The 21,292-nt window shown below is 37.4% G+C and overlaps 3 protein-coding genes across 3 annotated transcripts; 1 reads left to right on the plus strand and 2 right to left on the minus strand.

The window, feature by feature from the left end:
* Positions 1 to 1,244: 1,244 nt before the first annotated feature.
* On the minus strand, positions 1,245 to 1,982 carry LOC113696956 (rust resistance kinase Lr10-like). The gene has a single exon (XM_027216334.1). It carries the CDS (start codon positions 1,980 to 1,982, stop codon positions 1,245 to 1,247), a length of 738 nt encoding a protein of 245 aa, XP_027072135.1.
* Positions 1,983 to 6,228: 4,246 nt separating this feature from the next.
* On the minus strand, positions 6,229 to 10,708 carry LOC113696957 (rust resistance kinase Lr10-like). The gene is made up of 4 exons (XM_072056361.1): positions 10,642 to 10,708; positions 7,735 to 7,767; positions 7,057 to 7,408; positions 6,229 to 6,955 (listed from the first exon to the last, which is right to left on the minus strand). Exons 1-4 carry the CDS (start codon positions 10,706 to 10,708, stop codon positions 6,229 to 6,231), a joined length of 1,179 nt encoding a protein of 392 aa, XP_071912462.1.
* Positions 10,709 to 14,301: 3,593 nt separating this feature from the next.
* LOC140009999 (uncharacterized) lies at positions 14,302 to 14,847 on the plus strand. Its single transcript, XM_072056362.1, has one exon. It carries the CDS (start codon positions 14,302 to 14,304, stop codon positions 14,845 to 14,847), a length of 546 nt encoding a protein of 181 aa, XP_071912463.1.
* The last annotated feature ends 6,445 nt before the right edge of the window (positions 14,848 to 21,292 follow it).

The following is a 21,292-nucleotide window of genomic DNA, read 5'->3' on the forward strand; positions in this document are numbered from 1 at the left end:
AGGAACAATGTCAGAAACAACTGTAACCGCTAAAGAGTTCCTTCAGGACATTGAAAAAAGGTTTGTCAAGAATGAAAAGGCTGAAATTAGTACGCTCTTGACACGCCTAGTTTCAATGAAATATAGTGGTAAAGGCAATATCAGATAGTACATCATGGAAATGTCTCATCTTGCTTCGAAATTAAATGCACTTAAGTTGAAACTCTCTGAAGAGTTACTAGTGCATTTGATTATAATATCTCTTCCTACACAGTTTAGCCAGTTTAAGGTGAGTTACAACTGTCAAAAGGAGATTTGGTCTCTAAATGAACTCATCTCACACTGTGTAGAGGAAGAGGAAAGGTTGAAGCAAAACCATAGCTTAAATAACTGAACCATAAGAAAGAAGGAACCAGAAGAAACACTACTCCGTCTTCATGATTATTTGATTCGTCTTTGAGTTAGACCATTGGGCATTCAACTCCAATTATCCAGGCAGGCAGCATCTAGGAAATGTCTTATTGGGCCCATTGATAAAAAGGAAAGACACAGTTTAAAGAAACCTACAATTTGGCCAGTAACACCAACAAGGCTATATAAGACCATACTGCTCATTGTCTGCTCATATATATATTACACATTGGAGCTCAGTGGATACAAATGAGTTTACATATGATGCATCTCTGAAGGTGCTAACTTTCAGTTTTACTGGGGTACCAAATGAGTTTTCAATTTGCCTTTTCAACTGGTACTAGGTGGCAGATTTAAGAGTTTGAAAAACAAATCTGAAATACAAAGCTTCCACTAAAAGTTAGGAGTACTTCTTAGTCATCCATCTGCTCTATTTCTAAAGCAATAGAGCTACACAGCGTTGCTGTTGACTCATCAGAAGAGCTAATATTACTGCTTCCTTGCATGGATATGGGTGAATCCGGAGGGTAAAACAACGGTCTGTGGGGCAACTTTAGGCCACTAAGATCACCTTCAAGCATTTCTAAGACTTCTCGCATTGAAGGACGATCCTTAGGTGTCATTTGTGTGCACCATAATGCAATCAAAATCAATCTTCTACTAATTGATTTTTCTTCTTCAGTTGCATGATCTCGAATTTCCAATTCCTCCCCTCGATCAAATTTATTGTATATCCAGGACGGGAAGTATATATGACTTGAATGTTCTACATGTCCATTACCATTTCTTCTCCTTCCTGCCATCTCCATTAGCAACATTCCATAGCTGCAAACGTCTGCCTTGTCTGAGACTCTTCAAATATTTTTGTAGAACAATTCCGGAGCCATGTAACCTAATGTTCCTCTGACAACTGTAAGACTTGAAACACTCTTTTGCATCGAGTAAAGTTTTGCGAGTCCAAAGTCTGCAACTTTTGGAACAAAATTCTCATCAAGTAAGATGTTATGCGGCTTAATATCAAAATGCAGAATTTGCATATTGCACCCCTGATGCAAGTATTCAATCCCACGAGCAACTCCTTTTGCAATCTCACAAGTTTGCTTCCAACTCAATGGATGACCATTTTGACTATTTGAGAAAATTAACTTATCCAGAGAGCCATTCGGCATGTAATCATATACTAGGGCATGTTTCGAGGGAGCAACACAAAATCCTACCAACCGAACCACGTTCACATGGTGAATTTGTCCAATAGTTGTGACTTCATTAATGAATTCTTGCCCATCAGCTTTTGATTTGTTCAGCATCTTGACAGCAACTACATCTCCACTCCGCATTTTTCCTTTGTAAACCAAACCATAGCCTCCTTCACCTAATTTCTCCTTAAAGTTGTTGGTCATTGCCCTTATGTGTTTGTATGAATACCTAATGGGTATGAGGCCGTTGTTTGTTTGTAGGAAATCTTCTATTGTATCATACCTCGATAAATGCCTCCGATGACACCTATAAAGGAGAAAAGCACACAAGAGGGCAATGCCAATGACACTTTTTGCTGCAATGAGCAGAACTGAAATAGAAGAAGAAAGCAACATTTATCAGTGATTTACTCTGTATCATACACCCAATAGTGAGATATCAACTATAAATCAAATGCCTTACCAAAAAATTTGACAGCAAAACCCACGCTAGCTGCTTATTACAAAAATTCAAAGGATTATTAAGGAAAAATTGAAACGGAAAGGATGAGACTGACTGAAAAAATCATTTCTCACTTCCAAACTTGACATGATTGTAGAGTGGTGCTACCAGAAGACCTGCATTGTCCAGGAACAAAGATCAAGATTAATGTCCAACTGCATGCTTGAAATTCAACTTTTAAATTATGGTTCGAAGACTCGGCCGAGACCGAGACGTCTCGGCCGAGTCGTCTCCGTCTCGGCTTAGCCCGAGACGAGACCGCGACGAAACATTTCTGAGATACGTGACAGGCCGAGACATCACCGTGAAGGGTTGAAACGGTCGAGTCACACCGAGTCATCCCGAGTCAACTGGAATTTTTATTATTTTTACTAATTTTTAATTATTTTTAATTATCATATTTTTACAATTTTTAGAATATTAAATATTTCAAAAATTCACGTCTCGTCGAGACCGTGACCGATATGCCGAGATCGATGTGGAACGGTCCAAGCCGCGACCGGGACCGCGACTTTGAACCATGCTTTTAATAGAGCTTCAAATGCTTGAAGAAAAAATTCAATGCACATTAATCAATTGTACAAGTATCAAATCGAGAGGAGAATCTTAGAGATCCAAAATTTACACCTTCACAATCTAAATCAACACAGTCAATGCATTTATCAAGTGCACTATGACAGTAAGACTTGGATAAAGTGAGAAAGCTAGAGAAGTTTGGATTTGGATTTTGAGATCAACAGCAGAACTACAATACTCAGCCTACAAATATACCACTCCATTTCTTAACTTAAAATCTTTCAAGATACGGTAACTTGTCATTAAATTCCCAAAAACATAGTTTCATTCAGTAGAATTTAATACTTTCTAAGAGATCATCGTAACCAATTATCAATCGCCGAAATGGGCAACCTTCAGCCTTTTTTTTTCTTTTTTGAGGGAACCCAATCTAAACTTGACTGCTTGTGTCATTTTTCTTATTTCCAGTCTATTCTTTTTGTTGAAATACACACCATTGTCAATTGAAACAATTCAGATCGCAGGTCCAACTTTGGACTTTTCTTACTTGTAAGGCACTCTAATCTAGAATTTAGCACTGAAGTCGTTGCTATTATTATTATTATTATTATTATTATTATTATTGACATAATCAAGTTGTTATTCTTTGTTATTTTTTTGGGTCAACTCCTTTTGTTGTTATTTTTTTATTTTAAAAAAAAAGAAAATTGTCCCCCTATTACCTCCATTTGTTTTGTTAGGTAAGGTATTCATTTTATTGATATAGCAAAAACAGAGCTTATTATGAGAAGTAGCAAAAGGCCAAACCAGCAACACCGTCCAAAGTACACTAATTACAAACAACACCCGTCCAACAGCCGCCCAAGGTCACCAACTAAACAAGCAGAATACTCATGGTAAGAATGTAAGATCAAAATTCCATGCTATACTTTGTTAGTTTAATCTTCTTCCAAGAAGCTACCACTGCTCTAACCTCAGTGCTGATGGGCTGCAACATGATAGGAGTAGCTTTTCTTCCTTAGTGAAAATTCTCTTGTATTTCTCTTCCCATATATGATAGGCACAAAATGCAAGAGACGACCTGACTATTTAATCAAGAAAATTTTTCTAACACAATAATAAAATCTGAGCCAAGACGGTTTAATATTCAAAGCATATGCTCCTCTGTATGGCAAATTCGAACTCTGCACACTTCTCTCCAAATATTTGCAGCATAAGTGTAATACTCATGACCACGTTAACTTTATTTCATGGGTTAATTAGTGAAGGTTATATAATCTTGGAGGTTTATGTGATTAAGTTTAGAAGTTGGGGGACTAATTAATAATTTGAGCAAGTTTTTATATTGGAAGAATTTTGAGTTGGACCTCACTTTACTCTTTCGAACCCTTCCTACTATTTCTCTCCAAAATATCTCTTTAGCCCTTCTCCTGATCAAGGTGAAAGCTTCGCAAATCAAAGAGTTAAAACAAATGAGATGCTTGGTTTTTTTTTTTTTTTTTTAAGTGTAAGTTAGGTGTAAGTGTTAGTCCTCCCTAATACCATCCAATCCATCTCTCCTCTCAAGTAGTTGGATTTTCATTTTTAACTTCTTTAATAGGCCTTTTGCCTATTTGTCATTTTGTTGGCTAATTTAGTGGAACTATGTGGTGATTTTAGAAATTTTGCGAGGAAATGGTCAGTTGATGAAATACTATGATTTTTGTCTAAGCTTATTTTATACTTGGCCTCTTAATCAAAAGTGAGAAGGGAAAACGAACGAAAATCTTGAAGTTTGGATGAATTCTTATCAGTAGTTTGAGATGGTGGCTTTAAATTATTGAATATGCAAGTCCTAGAGTCTGGAGCTCGGTGCTGGGCTCAATCCAGTGTCAGGCCGGTTCGTTCCTAATTCCCATTTCTTCATTTCCCTGTTTTTGGTCCGAAAATATTTCTTGTGCTCTTGTTAGTAATTGAAATGTTGATAATTTGCTCCATTATTAAGAATTAGAAATTAAATTAGGCTCTCGCTTTCATGGGTACTGATTCATTTTCACTAAGATAAGTAGTTTTAGTACTCTCTAATGAATAAAACAGTTTTGAATGCCTATGTTAATATGAAATTCAGCACGAATAGAGATACTTATAATTCCTTTGACTCATGAACTAATATGATAAGAATGTATATAAGTATTTATGGAATCTGGATGCCACATCTGTTTCGCACTTTGAGCTCGTGATTTCTTGTTGACTGTCATTAAAACTAATTAGTTCTATATTTTTGTCTGTCTGACCTACCTAGCGGGACAATGGTGCCTTCAAGCCAAGAAGTGCTTGCCTAGCTGCAAGGTAGCAAAATGTCACAATCAAAAGGTACTTAGTGAGGGCAACAACTGCTTAATGTCCTTTGTTCCTAAGACATTTGTTTTAGGAGTACTCCTACACCCTTTCATTTGCAAGCCTAATATGTCATCTCTTTCTCTAAGATCAAAACTTTTAAAAATGTTGTATTCGTGCAACACATATCAAGAAAGCTTGTCAGAACAACTGAAGTTTAGATCCTTTTAGAACAGTTTATCATTACAACACAAGTAGCTTCCTATCCCCAACAACTCCAGTTTCTTCTCTAAAGCTTAGGCACAATGACTGACTTTTTGTAATCAAATCATATGAACACTGAGACAATAATAGTAGCAATCAATAACAGTTAACCTATCCATAATTCAAAAGAAGGTGCCAATGGTTGTTACTTAGGCCCTGTTTGATAATCTCATTCAGTACTGAAATTTAATGGATTCAGATCTTAACATGTTCAAACGCGTTTAATAACAAAAAATTGAACATTTGAATTAATTAAATGACACTGAATTTTCTAAGCAAAATTTGCTCCTAAAATTAAGTGATAAGTTATTCACTTATCACTGAATATGATAATACTCAAATGTACTAGATTTAATACTTAACAATTTAATAATTTAATAAATTCAAATTTTAGTTTTCAGACTTCAATTTTATCAAACGCACCCTTAATGTCGTAATGCTTCTTAAGAACTTGAATTCTTCAACACAAGACAAAACCTCAACTTAAATAACTGAACCATAAAGAGGGAACACTAGTTCTCTTTCTTCGTAAGTATTTGAAAAGTATATCAGCTAGACCGTGGAGTATTCGCCTTCAATTACTCAGGCAGGCGGTATCCAGGAAATGTCATATTCTGCACGTTGATGAAAAGGAACTGACATGTTTCAAAGGAAAAATCCAAGGATAAAGAAAAAGGCCTATAGGCTACGTTAAACTAACAATTTGACTAGTAACAGCAACACTACTAGAAAAGATTGATCTTATGAATTTGGAGGAAATATTTAGATATACTCCCCGCTGTTTTAGATAACATAATAGTTTAAGAAAAAAAAATATGTATTGGAGCTCAATTGTAGAAATTATTAAGTTAAACTCAAAGATTGATACCGGTATTACTATTATATATGAAGCTTATATCAAGGTGCTACCCTTCAGTTTATTGATACCAAACTGATATTTCAGTTTGCCATGTTATCTGGTACTAGGTGGCATATTTAAGAGTTTGAAAGACAAATCCAAATCCACTAGACAAAGATTTCACTGAAAGCACGAGTTCTACTTAGTTATCCATCTGCTCTATTTCTATAGCAATCCATCTGCTCTATTTCTATAGCAACAAAGCTACACAGGGGCGCCGTTGACTCGTCAGAAGAACAACTATTACTGCTTCTTTGCATGGATATGGGTGAATCTGGAGGGTAAAACGACGGTTTAGGAGGCAACTTTAGGTCACTAGCATCACCTTCAAGCATATCTAAGACTTCTCTCATTGAAGGACGATCTTCAGGTGTCATTTGTATGCACCACAATGCAATCAAAATCAATTTTCGTGTCATTGTCTTTTCTTCTTCAGTTGCATGATCTCCGATTTCCATTTCCTCCACTTGATCGAATTTGTCATATATCCATGAAAGGAAGTATATTTGACTTGAATGCTCAGCGTGCGCATCCACATTTCTCCTCCTTCCTGCCATCTCCATTAGTAACATTCCATAGCTGTAAACAGCTGTCTTGTGTGAGACTCTTCCAATTCTTTTGTAGAACAACTCCGGGGCCATGTAACCTAATGTTCCTCTCACAGCAGTAAGAGTTGCAATACTCTTTTTCATCGGGTAAAGTTTTGCAAGTCCAAAGTCTGAAACTTTTGGAACAAAGTTCTCATCGAGTAAGACGTTATGCGGTTTAATATCAAAATGCAGAATTTGCATATCACACCCCTGATGCAAGTATTCAATGCCACGAGCAATCCCGTTTGCAATCTCACAAACTTGTTTCCAACTCAATGGAGAACTATTTTGACAGTTTGAGAAAATTAACTTATCTAGAGAGTCATTTGGCATGTAATCATACACTAGAGCATGTTTTGAGGCACTAACACAAATCCCACTAACCGAACCACGTTCACATGGTGTATTCTTCCAATAGTTTCAACTTCATTGATGAACTCTTGCCCATTAGCTTTTGACTTGTTCAACATTTTGACAGCAACAGCATCTCCACTGCGCAATTTGCCTTTGTAAACCATACCATAGCCTCCTTCACCTAGTTTTTCTTTAAAATTTTTCGTCATTGTCCTAATTTCTCTATATGAGTACCTGATGGGCATGAGTCTGCTGTTTGTTTGTAGGAAATCTTCTATTGTATCATACCTTGATAAATGCCTCCGATGCCACCTATAAAGCAGGAAAGCTGACAAGATCAAGATGGCAATGCCAAGGACAATTTTTGCTTTAATGGGTAGAACTGAAATCGAAGAAAAGAACAATTATATTTAGCAATGATTGATTTCTAGTATATATATATATATATGTATTATATTTAGCAATAATTGATTTCTAGTATATATATATAGCAATGATTGATTTCTAGTATATATATGTATATATACGGCCAATGGATAGAGTTATCAACTATAAATCAGATGCCTTACCGAAAAATTTGACAGCAAAACCCACGCCAGCTGCTTATGAAAGAAAAAAGATTATAATCGAAATACTGAATTAGAAAGAATCTGACTGATTAAAGAATGGTTTTTTTTTTTTGCATATTAAAGAAATAAGTTTACTCACTTCCGAATGTGTCAACGCCGTGGAGGATTGGACCTACATCGCCCAAGGAGAAAAGACAAAGTCAATGTCCAATTGGATGCTTGAAAATGAACTTTTATTAATTACTATTAATTCGCCCTCATGTGTTCAAATCACTACGAGAACAAATTCAAATGAGACCCAGAGTGCATTGAATATATGCTGATCTGATAAAGCCAAATGATTATCCTCGATTATCATGTCTAAACTAGATAGAAGGTCTATTCTTCTTTGTCAGCCCCAATTGATAGTAACACGAAAATCAAGTCTAGTAAATGAAAAAAAAAAAAAAACTCTAGACCTAGATGTGGTCTTTCACGATTCACATTAACCATCCATTCTAGAAATTTTTTCCCTCTTTCCTTGAGGGAGTCCAATCTAGGCTTTTTGTTGTTTTCTCTTTCATTTTTAGGCTTCAGTACCGACCAAAGTCGTTTTTGACAAATTTTTTTCTTCAGTACCTACCAAAATCACTTTAGAAATGAAGTCCTTGCTCTAAATATATATGTTTTTCCTAGGAACTGTTTGCTACATAAAAACTGTTTTTCCTTTTGCCTGTTCCCTCCTAAATTTCTAAGATTAAAAAATTAAGAAACTTTAAAATTCATAAAATTATTTCACTTGGATGGATACACCCTGGGCTTTCGTTTAACATTTTGAAAACTACATTACCAGGGTAATTATGTTTTAGACTTTTAGATAACTTGATAACAATTTTTAATAAAAGGATGAAGTCATAAACATAATTCATTAATTTAATGAAGTCATAATTTAAGTACAAAATCAATACCTTAAGAAGTTTAGTTTACTGGTTAGTGTTTTTCATACATAGAAAAATCGTACTTTAATGAGTTATAAAGAGTTAGTGGTTTCCTTTATATTGTTTATTGATTTCTTGCAATTCAAAATTATGTAAATATTATTATTGTCCCATGTTGGGGTTGAACCTGAAAAAAAAAAAACAAAATCAATCTCGCTGAGTAAGATGAATCTCCAATAAAAACTAAGAGAATTGTCTTGAATTAAGAACATCAAAATTTTTGAGGTAGGAGTAATAGCACATAACTTCCCCGAATCTACTTTTTAGTCAATATTAGAGCAGGCATAACGACACAGTTATCCGAAAGAAAAGCTTGAAGTTTTGTAGTAGCACAAAATTTCTGTAATCTGCTGCTTAACAATTGCAAGTTCTTGAATCAATTTTAAGCCCATATCAGAGTAACCACAACAATGTAACTATAAGGAAGACTGAACCAATCCATATTCTTGTTTTGAATGCACTAGAAGAACCTTAATATATTTGTGTCCGATTGAAAAGTTTTCTGGTGCCTTCACTACAAATCATTAGGGTGATGCATGAGGAGAGGAAAACAATGTGAACATTAATGTATAATTTTTTTTTGAAAAAAAAGTAATGACGAATGATGTATATGATAAAAGAAAGTATGAAATATTTGTGAAAAGTGCTAATTAGCTCAAATATCAAGATCAGCTTTTGGAGAAGTTTTTCTTGGGGAAATTTTGGAAAGGGGAACAGGAAAATTTTAAATTCATGAGAAGGGAATAAGTTTTAGGAAATTTGTAAATGGGTTATTGATTACTATTCTTATATTATGCAAAAAAATTAATGCTGCTGGAAAATCATGAATGTGTACATATGTTATATGCTCACAATTTCAGTATACACACGTACATAAATATCGATTTAAATATACGCTATATATATATATATATATAAAAGAGATGTACATATATATTCATTAAGCATACATTTTTATTCATTAAGATGCAAATTACTCTTTAATAAAATGCACACAGTTATAAGGGTGAATTGGACATCTAATATTAAATTTATTTGCTATTATAATTCACGAATACTAACCCCCATCTTAATTACAAATTCAGGAAAATTACGCTCTTATGACTTCACTACACTAGGGATTCGATTCTCCACCTTCAGTGAGTGCCCGTAGAATCCAACTCGTACTCGAGAGTGAAGGTTTAATCCAGAACTTTTCTAGTTCAACTCTTACTCAGGGGTGAAAACCTAATTTAGAACTTTTCTAGACACCACATACAAGAGTCCAACATGCAATCTCCGATTGGCACTAACAACCCGTTTACCAACTACCCCAAACTCATAGGTTTCTCTCTTTCATAATTAACGAATTCTGAATGCAAACCTTTGCATGTCCAATCTAGACCGCTTTCTTTCCTTCAGGAAAACTCTTTTATTTTTTTTTCCTTTTCCTTTCGAGGTAGACCTATGTAGAATTTAAAGGTCGTTGGTCTTTGTACTAAAGTCATCGTTGTTTTGCTTGTTAGCCCCAGTCGATGGTACACGATACTCTAAGAGCAGTTTGCAAGCTAGAACTCTTTGTTTCTTTTGCCTCTTTCCCTTTTAAATTTTTAAGAGTAAAAGATTAAGAAACTTTCAACTTAATAAACTTACTTCGTATGATAACAAGGGTGATTATAGGCATCGTTGTTTTAATAAACTTAAAGTAATTGAAGTTTTTTCCATTTTTTACGGCATAAAAGTTTGTGTTATTGTGTTAATTTCTTTCACTTAACACTTTACCTTTCAAGGAACCCAATTACCTCTATACTGGTTTGAATAATTCTTATATACAATGTCAAATGAAAATCAGAGATTGGAAAACATAATACACAAGTGGTACATATCAAATGCAGAATGTGTGCCTTCTCAAAAGTTCCATTTCATTATTACAACTTCAATTAAGATTGATCAATCATCCTGCTCTATTTCTAGAGCTGTAGATTCACAAAAAGGTTCAGTTGAATCATCGGAAGAATAGCAACTTCTTCTTTGCACCTGGAAAGGTGAATCGAAAGGATAAAATACTGGCTTGGGAGGCAGTTGGAAACCTGCATCAAGATCACCTTCTAGCGTTGCAAAAACTTCTCTCATTGATGAATGATCAGCAGATGTCATTTGTATTGATGTCCAGTTTTACTTCTGTTGTATTCATTCCACTATTGTAGCATTTGATTATAATAATGTACGGATATAAAAAGGTAAACAATATTTTGTAACCAAAGGCAAAGTGATGCAGTAGCAAAAGCATAAAATTGAACTTGATTACACGAATAGCCCTCATGAGAGAGAACCAATGATCGATACACGATCAAACCCAAAATAAACAAGATTCAATAAGAATCTAAACCTAGGACGCATCCAAAAGGGACAAGATATAAAGTCCGAATAACATAACAAGTGTTAAAATTGATAAATATTGTCAAAAGTCTGATTACGACAGTACTACGGATATGCCTGTTTATATACTATAGACTTGTAACCTATAGAAAATAAAAATAAAACAATAGAAAATGTCCTAATTAAGAATCCTAAATGATTATCAACGAATACGTACAATGGGTTCCTAAAACCAGGGTTTCTCATTCCATGTCACAAAGGATGGAAAAGGTCAAATGAATTGCCGTATAACTGTTGATAGAAGTGTGGATGTTGAGCAAAATTTCATTGTCATCTACATATGTCACATAGTAAATATGTCAAATTAGCGTTTTGATACGTCATGCTCAGCCTTAATTAGTCAAGTCGTTCTTCCTTATATCAAATTTGGGGTCAGGGGGTTATATGTAATTTTACCAACTTTTTATTCTTGTTACACACCACCTAAGTGGAAAACTTTCTAATAGTCTATTGTGATAGTTCCATTGTAAATTCTCATGTTGTATTTTTAGCATAACAAATGATGCACTTCAATTAACTACTTCTCTCCTCTAGTGAGAGCAACTTTCTCTCTCTAACCTGAGAGTTCTCTCTTCCCGCGTGGAAGTTAAAACTTTCCCAAATTTCAAAAACATAATAATATCTATAGTTCACCGATCACTCTAGGTTTTCAAATTGGTATGAAGGTTTGTGCAATCAAAATCATATATCAGAATATGCCTTGCATTATGAGGAATATAAGCTGTCCAGTTGAATCTGGATTGAGCTAGGTGAGTTCGGAGGTTTTGTCCAGTTCGTCCTAGCTCGATCTAGCTCGTTAGAATGAGTGCCTGCCTTAATATAGTAGTTGCAGTTGCGTCGTTGTTATGGATGCAGCTGGAGCTTTCTCGTTAGTTCCGTGTTTGTTTAGTCTCTCCTTGGTTTCTGGTAATCTTTCTTTTAGTTCATTTTCGGCTTTGTTTCTAATCTGTTTGTTGCGATCTTTGATCCTGCCTTTGTTCGTGTTGTTGTTGTCTGTTGTCCTTCTTGTTCTGTTGAGGTTCGCTTGATTTCGTTTCTGCTTCGTTGCTTCTTTTGAGGCTTGTTTTTGTTCTCTTGTGATCTATGTTCGATTGAATCGTAACTCGGTTGCGTTGATTTGCATCGAGTGGTTCTAGTTTCTGTCCTGTTTTCTGTGGCAGGTCTGGTTTAGTAACTGGTAGTGATTCTGTGGGAATCTGGGATTGGAACAAATGGCTGAGGAATTGGAAGAGGTGATGCGGAAGTTTGTATTGTCTGATAGGGAAGTTGGAGGGATTCAGATAGAAGGTGAGGATGTTTTTCAGAGTCTGGAAGAATGTAATCGAAATATTATTGGCAAGGTTTTTGGGGACAAGGTGGCCAATATAGCTGGAATTAGAAGTTTTGCTAGTAATATGTGGATTTTTGCGAAAAATGTGAAGGTGGTGGAAATTGGAATTAATCAGTTTCAGTTCATATTTGACAATATGCAGGATAGGGAGAAGGTATTGGGGGGGCAGACCATGGATTTATGATAACCAACCTCTGATATTAGTGCCGTGGAAGGAAGGCATAGAACATAGGGAAGAAGTTTTTACTAAAACATGGATATGGCTGCAAATGTGGAACCTACCTATGCATTGGATCTCTAAGGAGGCGGGAAAGAAGATTGGTAGTGTCTGCGGAATGGTACAGGAAGTCATAGTTCCAAATGGGGGGGGAAAGAAGGAAAACATATCAAGGCTTTGGTAGAAATTGATTTGACCCTTCTCCTGCTAAGGGGAACTACAGTTAAAATAAATGGTGTGGGGAGGTGGATCGAGTTTAAATATGAAAAGTGCCCAGACTTCTGCTATTGCTGTGGGCGTATGGGACACAATGAGAGGAACTGCAAGGATAAAGGAATATATCTGCACAAGGAATCCTAGTATGGAATTTGGTTGAAGGCCAGTGGGCCTAAGAGTCCTCATAAAAGGCAGTCGACATCAGAACGGGCAGCAAGAATGAGAGAGGAGGAGAGGTCTGATCAGTCTGAAAACAGGGGACAGAGACAGTATTTGTTAACTTGGGGGCATGTGGGGGTAGGCGATAGGAAGGAGGGGATGGAAGAGGGGGGTGATCTCATGGCAGGGGCGAAGGATATATCTGGGGATGAGAAGGGAGAAGTGGGGAATTTAGGGCAGACAGAGAGAAAGATGGAAAGGGGTGGGGGCATAAGAGGTAGATCAGAGCAGCAGAGAAAAGGGGATAGGGCAATAGAGGGGGGAGGGAAACAAGGGAGGGAAGAAGAGGGGTATGAAGTGACGGGGGCCAATTTGAGGGGGGCAATGGTATGGGAAGATACTGAAGAGGAGCAGGATATAATGTGGATTGATGGATGTCTGGAAAAGGAGATATCACACAGAAGGGAAGGACACCAGGAAAGCTCAGAAACTGAGGGTATTTTAATTGGAGTCAGCCAAGGGAAGGAAAATAAAGTGGGCAAGTATAAAGGGAACAGGGCGTGAAAAAGATTGGTACAGGAGATGGGGAGGAGGAAGCCTCTCATTGATGGTAATGGGATCACAGAAATGGAAATGGATAAGGGGAAAAGGAAAAATGTGGAAAAGGAAGGTAAGTGTAGGGAAGATAGCAAGAGTGACCATAAGAAATTAAGGAAACTGGTAGTAGAGGGTCAGGGGAAGGAGCCAGTAAAGGGGGGGGGAGCCCAACCTGAATGGGGCTCCACAGTGTCCATGAGAGTTATGGTGTGGAATTGTCGAGGTGCGGGAAGACCCTTGACAGTTTCCCAAATGGATGAGGTAAATAGACTCCACTTCCCAGAAATATAGTTCTTAGCAGAAACTAAAAATAAGAAATGTTACATGAACAAGTTGAAGATGAAATTAAAGTTTGATAACTTGTTTGTTGTGGATCCAATAGGAAGGTCAGGGGGCTTGGCTGTAATGTGGAAAAAGGACGTCCAGGTTAAAAGAGTACTATACACGAATTTTACTATAGAGTTATGCATTGAGGACCCGAGTAAAAAGATCTCCTGGTGGTTGGTGTGCATATATGCCAGTACAGATGATGTGACTAGGGGGCAGCAGTGGCAGATTATTAGGCATAGGAGGAGCTTATGGGGTAATAGATGGTTGTTGGTGGGGGATATGAATGATATAGTGAGTAATGGGGAGAAATGGGGAGGAATACAGAGATCTGAAAGGAGTTTTAAACAATTTTGAGATTTTATTAGTATAAACGAACTGATAGCTATTGGATTCGAAGGTAAGCCGTGGACTTGGAGCAATAATTGGGATAATAAGGGAGAAGTGAGAGAGAGGCTGGATAGAATGCTGGGTAGTAGGGCATGGAGGAGGAAGTTTGAGAAAGCAAAATGCTATCATATCCACAATGAAGCTTTTGATCACTGTATGCTCCTATTACACACTGAACCAAATGATAGGAAGAGGAAACGAAGATTCTGTTTTGATAGGAGATGGTTACAGTATAAGGAGGTGCATGGGGTGGTTGAGAGGGCGTGGGGTAAGGAGCAGTTGGGTTCGAGGTTGTTTCAGGTTAAAAACAGAATTAAGGAATGTAGGATGGCATTGTTGAGCTGGAACAAGAGCCTGAAGAGCAATGCTAGGTGTGATATTGATAGGATTAAGAAAGAAATCCAAGAGGTGCGAGGGAGAAGTACTCCAGATAGGCGACAAAGAATGTGGGAATTAAAGAGGAGGCTAGCTGATGCATACAAGAAAGAAGAATTATTTTGGGGGCAAAAAGCTAGAGTGAACTGGCTGCGAGAAGGGGATAAGAACTCTAGTTATTTTCATGCTGTTGTGGCTGGGAGAAGGAAGAGGAATACTATTACAACACTGCAGAAGGAGGGATGAGAGTGGTGTAAAGATGAGGAGGAAGTGGTGGGGGAGATCAATGGATACTTTGACAGGCTCTTCACATCTTCCAATCCTGAGGAATTTGCACCAATCCTTCAGTGTATCCCACAGGTCATTACTGATCAAATGAATTCAGTACTGACTAGGCCTATAACAGAATGGGAGATCAAAAAAGCAGTCTTCTCTTTACATCCTAACAAAGCTCCAGGTCCGGATGGTATGAGTCCAGTTTTTTTTCAAAAATTTTGGAATATTGTTAAGCTAGATTTGATTGTTGCTATTTCTAGTTTTTTCCATTCTGGTAATCTGCTCAAAGCTATAAACGAAACATGTAGTACTCTGATCCCTAAAACAGATTCCCCTACTTCAGTTTCTCAGTTCAGGCCTATCAGCTTGTGTAATGTGATATATAGAATCATCTTTAAAATCCTAGTTAATAGGGTAAAACCTTTCCTGCCATGTTGTGTTAGTGCTAATCAATCAGCTTTTATTCCTGGAAGGCATATTACTGATAATATTATGATTGCACATGAGCTTATCCACTGTTTGAATAATAGGAGGGAAGGCACGAATGCTTTTATGGCTATTAAGCTAGATATGACTAAAACCTACGATAGGGTAGAATGGGGATTCCTGGGAAAGATTATGTCGCAGATGGGGTTTTGTTCTGTTTGGATTAATTGGATTGCAAAGTGTGTGTCTTCTGTGACATATAGTTTTAATATCAATGGGGAGAAAAAGGGTCTTGTCAGACCTTCTAGAGGCCTTAGGCAAGGGGACCCACTGTCTCCTTTCTTGTTCCTACTGGTTTCAGAGGGGCTTTCTAGACTGCTTAATACAGCCATGAGGGAACACAGGATCTCAGGTTTGAAAATTGCTGCAGCAAGCCCTGCTCTCTCACACCTTTTGTTTGCAGATGATACTTTAATTTTCTGCAGGGCAACTCTAGAGGAAGCTGGTAGAGTGAGGCAGCTGTTGGAGACGTATGGGAAAGCATCTGGACAATCTATCAACATGGAGAAGTCCTCTGTGCTGTTCAGTAAGAATACTGAGGAAAGTGGTATTGAGGGGATCTTGCAGGAATTGGGAGGAATGAAGCATGCAAGACAGAGTAGATACTTAGGGCTCCCCGTATTAATTGGGAGGTCTAAGGTACATGTGTTTAGTTATATAAGGGACAAGGTAAACAACAGGATAAAGGGATGGAAGGAAAAGATGCTAAGCCAGGCAGGTAAGGAGGTGTTGCTAAAGGCAGTGGCCATGGCAATGCCAAACTATGCTATGAACTGTTGCAAGCTACCTGTGGGACTATGTAAAGATATATGTAGGGACATGGCTAAGTTCTGGTGGGGAAGCAAAGAAGATGAGAAACGAGTACATTGGATGGGATGGAGGAAGTTAACTCAGGTTAAGGGGAAGGGAGGCCTGGGGTTCAGGGATTTGCATGATTTTAACAAAGCAATGTTAGCAAAACAGTTGTGGAGGATCATAACCAAACCAAATTTATTGGTTAGTAAGGTACTGAGAGGGAAGTACTTTAAGGGGGAGTCAATATGGAAGATGAAGTCTAGGAATTCTGATTCATGGATGTGGAGGAGTGTGGTGGGTGCGAGGGAGGTGCTGGAAACAGGAGCTAGGAAACGAGTAGGAGATGGAGGTACTATCAATATATGGAAGGACAGGTGGTTGCTAGGTAAGGACCATGGTAAGATAACAACCACAAGGCCTCCGGAATGTCAAATGCAGATGGTACAGGAGTTGATACAGGATGAAAAATGGAATAGAGCTCCAGTAGAGAGAACCTTTAAGGAGGCAGATTGTCAAAGGATCCTGGCTATTCCACTGAGCTTATATGGAGGGAAGGATAAACTTATATGGCCTCACAATAAGAATGGGGAGTACACGGTCAGGTCAGGATATGTGGTGGCTAAGGAACTGCAACAAGGGAAGATAGAAGTAGGCGTACAGGGGGGGAGTAGTAGGAACGAACAAGGAACTGAGGTATGGAAGATCCTATGGGGTTTTAATATGAAACATAAACTAAAGCATTTTATATGGAAAGCGCTGCACAATATATTGCCAGTAAATGAGGTGATACAGAAAAGGATTGGAAGAGGATCAGAAGTGTGTGCCTGCTGTGGGGAGCAACCTGAAACACTGGAGCATATGTTTTTCTTTTGCAAACATGCAGAGTTTATCTGGAAAGCATCACCAATACAGTGGGATGGTTTGCTAGAATTCAGAAAGAGTTTTTGGCTATGGTGGAATAGTTTAATGGAGGCAAAGGCAAGGAATGAGGGAGAGGAACACATTTGCCTCACAGTGAACTTACTTTGGCAAATCTGGAAATCTCGAAATAGGCTTCAGTTCAATAGTGAGGTAGGATGTCCAGGAAGAGTGGGGGAGAAGGCAGTCCAGGAGTGGAATGAATATGAGGCAGCCCAGCGTGGGGAGAGAAGGGAGGTGTTGGGGGAAAAAATAAGCAGAGAGTCCCAATGGAATGGCTACCACCAGCAGAGGGGTTTGTTAAGCTGAATGTGGATGCAGCTATGAGCACAGCAAAGGGGATAATAGGGTGGGGTGTGGTTGCAAGACAGGTGGATGGGGGAGTGCTGAAAGTGTGGGTTGGTAGGGACGAGAGGCATACTGAAGCAGTGGTGGAAGAAGCTACTGTCATTAGAACAGCACTTGTTAAAGCTGGAAGGATGGGATGGAGGAAGGTTGAGGTACAATCGGATTGCAAGGGAGTTGTGGAAAGTATCAAGACAGGTTGCAGAAAGAACCCGAAAGTGGGGGCAATTGTAGAAGATATTCTTAGATTGAGGGACATGTTTCAGCAGTGTTACTTTTCTTTTGTTAAAAGGGAAGGGAACTGTGTAAGTCATAATCTGGCGAAATTTGCCATGCAAATGACAAGTGACATAGAGTGGGAAGATTCTTTCCCAGTTTGGTTAGTAAACTTAGCCAACAAAGATGTAAGAGCAGTTGCTCATTCAATGTAACTTTGACTACTAATGAAAGCTGTTATCGTTTGGAAAAAAAAAAAATGATGCACTTCAATTCTCCACATCTTATACTTGCAAAAAATATGTTCTTTAGAGTCACCCTAAATCTTATTCCCATTTAACAAAGAATATGTCTGCAAAATCACGCATCATGAACATCACTCCTTAATGGTCAATATGCATCAACCTATATCATAAAAAGACATGAAAAGTTATTATAGTTGCTCACTTTTTTGCCATGTGGACGTGCTAGCTAAGATTTCTTTAAATACATGAATTTCGATTCATTAAACTCAAATATCCTCTTTTACTCTTCCAAAAAACAAAGCAACATGATTTTTTTCTTTTTGTTGCTTGGATCGAAATTTCAGGGCTCTAATAATTAAAACTATTAAATTAATATAGCTGTTCTGAAAGCTTATACACCGCATCATGAACATCACTCCTTAATGGTCAGTCCACACTAAAAGCCATTTCAAACTTGTGATTGCCCAATTTTCTGTGATGGGACGGAAACATGCAGCTAGGGCCTACCTAGCAATTCTGCTCCACAAAAACATAGTACTAGCAGAAAAGAACTCGATATCTTATCTTGTTTTTATTCTTAGTTCCTACAATTCTATTCTATTCTCCCAGGCATCACTGAATCTTCTCTTGTTTATCTTAGTAGATACGTCGATGTTGCTCATGCTCTCCAGCTATCTAAAGGCTCCATTTATAGCGTTTTTGGATGTGCCCTTACTAAGGTCACCTGTCGTGGAAGCCTATATGTACTCTTCCGGTGTGACAATCAAGAAAGAAGCTAGAAGGAGCTAGCTTACTATTTAAGATAATGTGCTCAACCCTACCATTGATGCTCACAATATTGCAGTGCGATCAACTAAGTCAATTACTGCTACTTCAAAATATTGCTGTACCAGATGTGTGGTACATCAACAAAACTATTGTATGTAGCAAATGTTGCCGACAAAATTAACCGAGCTGAACCCGGACAACAAAAAGTAAATTAAGGCAAGGGAGACTTTTTGAGTACGACATTTTACAATTGGTCCCAAATTAAACTATTGAGAATTCGGAGGCAACTAAACTATCTTTTAAAATGTTTCAGGAAATCCTGAGACAGGAAATGCAGGCAAGGGAGACTAACACTACCAAAATCTGCACTTGTAACATATTAATGACCGCTGAGTAATTGATTATGTGTGCAGATACTAAAATCCGCAGGTCTGTTTTTGAGCGAAGTCTTGTGACCTTGTACTTGGACGGTTTAGTTCATGATCAGCAGCATGTGGTCCTGAAGAGACAAAGACTCGTGGGGTGGACTTCACCAATTGGCATGTTATAGTCAATTACATTTATTGAATCTCTGCTGTTACAGGAGGAGCCACGTACTTTAATTAGCTGCTCAACATGGCCCAGATTGATACATGCAAAACCTTTTTCGTGGAAAAAAAAGGGCTAAGGATTAACCAAAGCAATTTGGCACCATAATAAGAACTCACATTAACACGGTTCATCAAAGTTGTGCTTATCTTGAAACCAACGGTGCAATTTCTTGAAATTTTATGACATGACCATGACTGTGATGTTAATGATAAAATAAGTTGAAGAAAATGCAAAAGGGAAAAACATAAACAACAGACTTCTGAAACTAATTGATTCCCGCCAATGTTGAATTGCCTGTCTTACGCATGGTCAATGCGCTAAGTTCAGGGCAAGTATATCTATATTAAAAATTTTATGAATACAAACTCCAAACTTTTCCATGAACCATAAATACAATGTAATTCTGTATTGTGTCCACCGTCTGTAAATGGTTTGAGAAATCTGTTACTATAGTCCCATGATCCCTAAAAAGACAAGTCCCAGCTCTGGGGCCAAATCTCCTTAATTAGCCCTTGGACTTTAGCTTTGAAGAAGCCGGTTAATAAAAATTGGCTGTCATCAACCTTTCTAAATCAATTCCAATTACCAAGTCAAATCCTCCCCTAACCAGTCGTAGTTATAAATTTAAAAGAAAAAATGTCTAATCAACAGAAACTGTTATGAGTGTTTACTTCCAAATGCTAACTCGATAATAACCAGAAACTACTGTTGCACTAGTTACTTTGTGATGTATTATTTTATTCTTGAGGAAATGAAGAAAGTGCAGAAAAAAAAACTCATCAAAGTAGAATATGAACTTAGGTCAGTCAATGGTCGACTGTTGCAATTCACACAAGACTAGCTCACCCTTTTTTTTCTCCTTACCCCACCATTACAAGCCATTCTCAAAGCAATTTCCTGACAGATTCAAAACACAACTTATGCAAAACACAGTCAGGCGTAGACTTGACTCCAAACCATTTATCTATACAGAGAAAACTTCTCTTTCCATCAAACCTAAATTACAGTGATACAATCTCCAATTTCCTTGTCCTCTCCTTGGTTGAACTTTCCTCTCTGGGCTGTTGATAACATTTATTATTCATAATTATCACAGGAAGATTTAAAGTGAAGGAGAGAGGTTCCTTCATAAAGTGATCCTTCTATGATTATTGATGTCTGGGTCCATGATTGATGATCAGTTGACTTGGAAAATTTTTTTTTGAGTGTTGACTTGGAAATCCATTTTAAATCAACTTTTAGACTACCAACAAGCAGACTTTTCTTGTTGGGCTCCATTGATGGTAGTTTTGATCGGTAAATGCATTTAAGCTTAAGAAAATTAAAATAACATTTGCTACATTGAGCAGAAAAATCCAACAGAAATTCTTACAGCACAAATTATCATAAAAGGAGGTCAAGTGAAAACTTTTTGGACGTACTGGCTTATTGCTCATATTTAGAAAATATTAGAAATAGTTTTACAGAATATTGGAAGCTACTGTCCACGATATATCACAATTTCCATCCTTAGTTTAGCATGAGAATAAACTTTTCTCATCAGCATATCACAAGCAACTCCTAGCTTAGATTGTGGCACCATCCAGGGTACTTCAACAATCATATGATGCTAGAAAAGTTTTCTTAGTGAAGCATTAATTGGATAAATAGCTCTTGGTGAATTGCTACAAGAAGTGAAGATATTGGGCTAAAAATACTGCATAGATTCGCTTTATAGAAAAAAAATTCATCCTTTTTTAGTTTAAAAACAACTATGATGTTAATTGTAAATCTAAAACAACAATTGAAATATAAGAGTATCCAATCATCCATACTGAAAATTTAACTCTTCTACAAATCTATACATTGACAATTGCCCTCCTAACCACAGGTTCTAACTCCACCACTAAGTGTAAGAATGATTTATGAATGGGGACTTTTAACCCCAAAAAAACCAAAAAGCAAAAAGAAAAAGAGAAAAGACTAAGGTAAAGTAAGTTTACAAATGTACGCGTAAGTTATGGGGTGTATCCAAAGCCACAACATTAGTGGCGATCTAGTTCTTGGTTAGT

The sequence above is a fragment of the Coffea arabica genome, chromosome 6e (assembly GCF_036785885.1).
Source record: "Coffea arabica cultivar ET-39 chromosome 6e, Coffea Arabica ET-39 HiFi, whole genome shotgun sequence".
Lineage (NCBI taxonomy): Eukaryota > Viridiplantae > Streptophyta > Magnoliopsida > Gentianales > Rubiaceae > Coffea > Coffea arabica.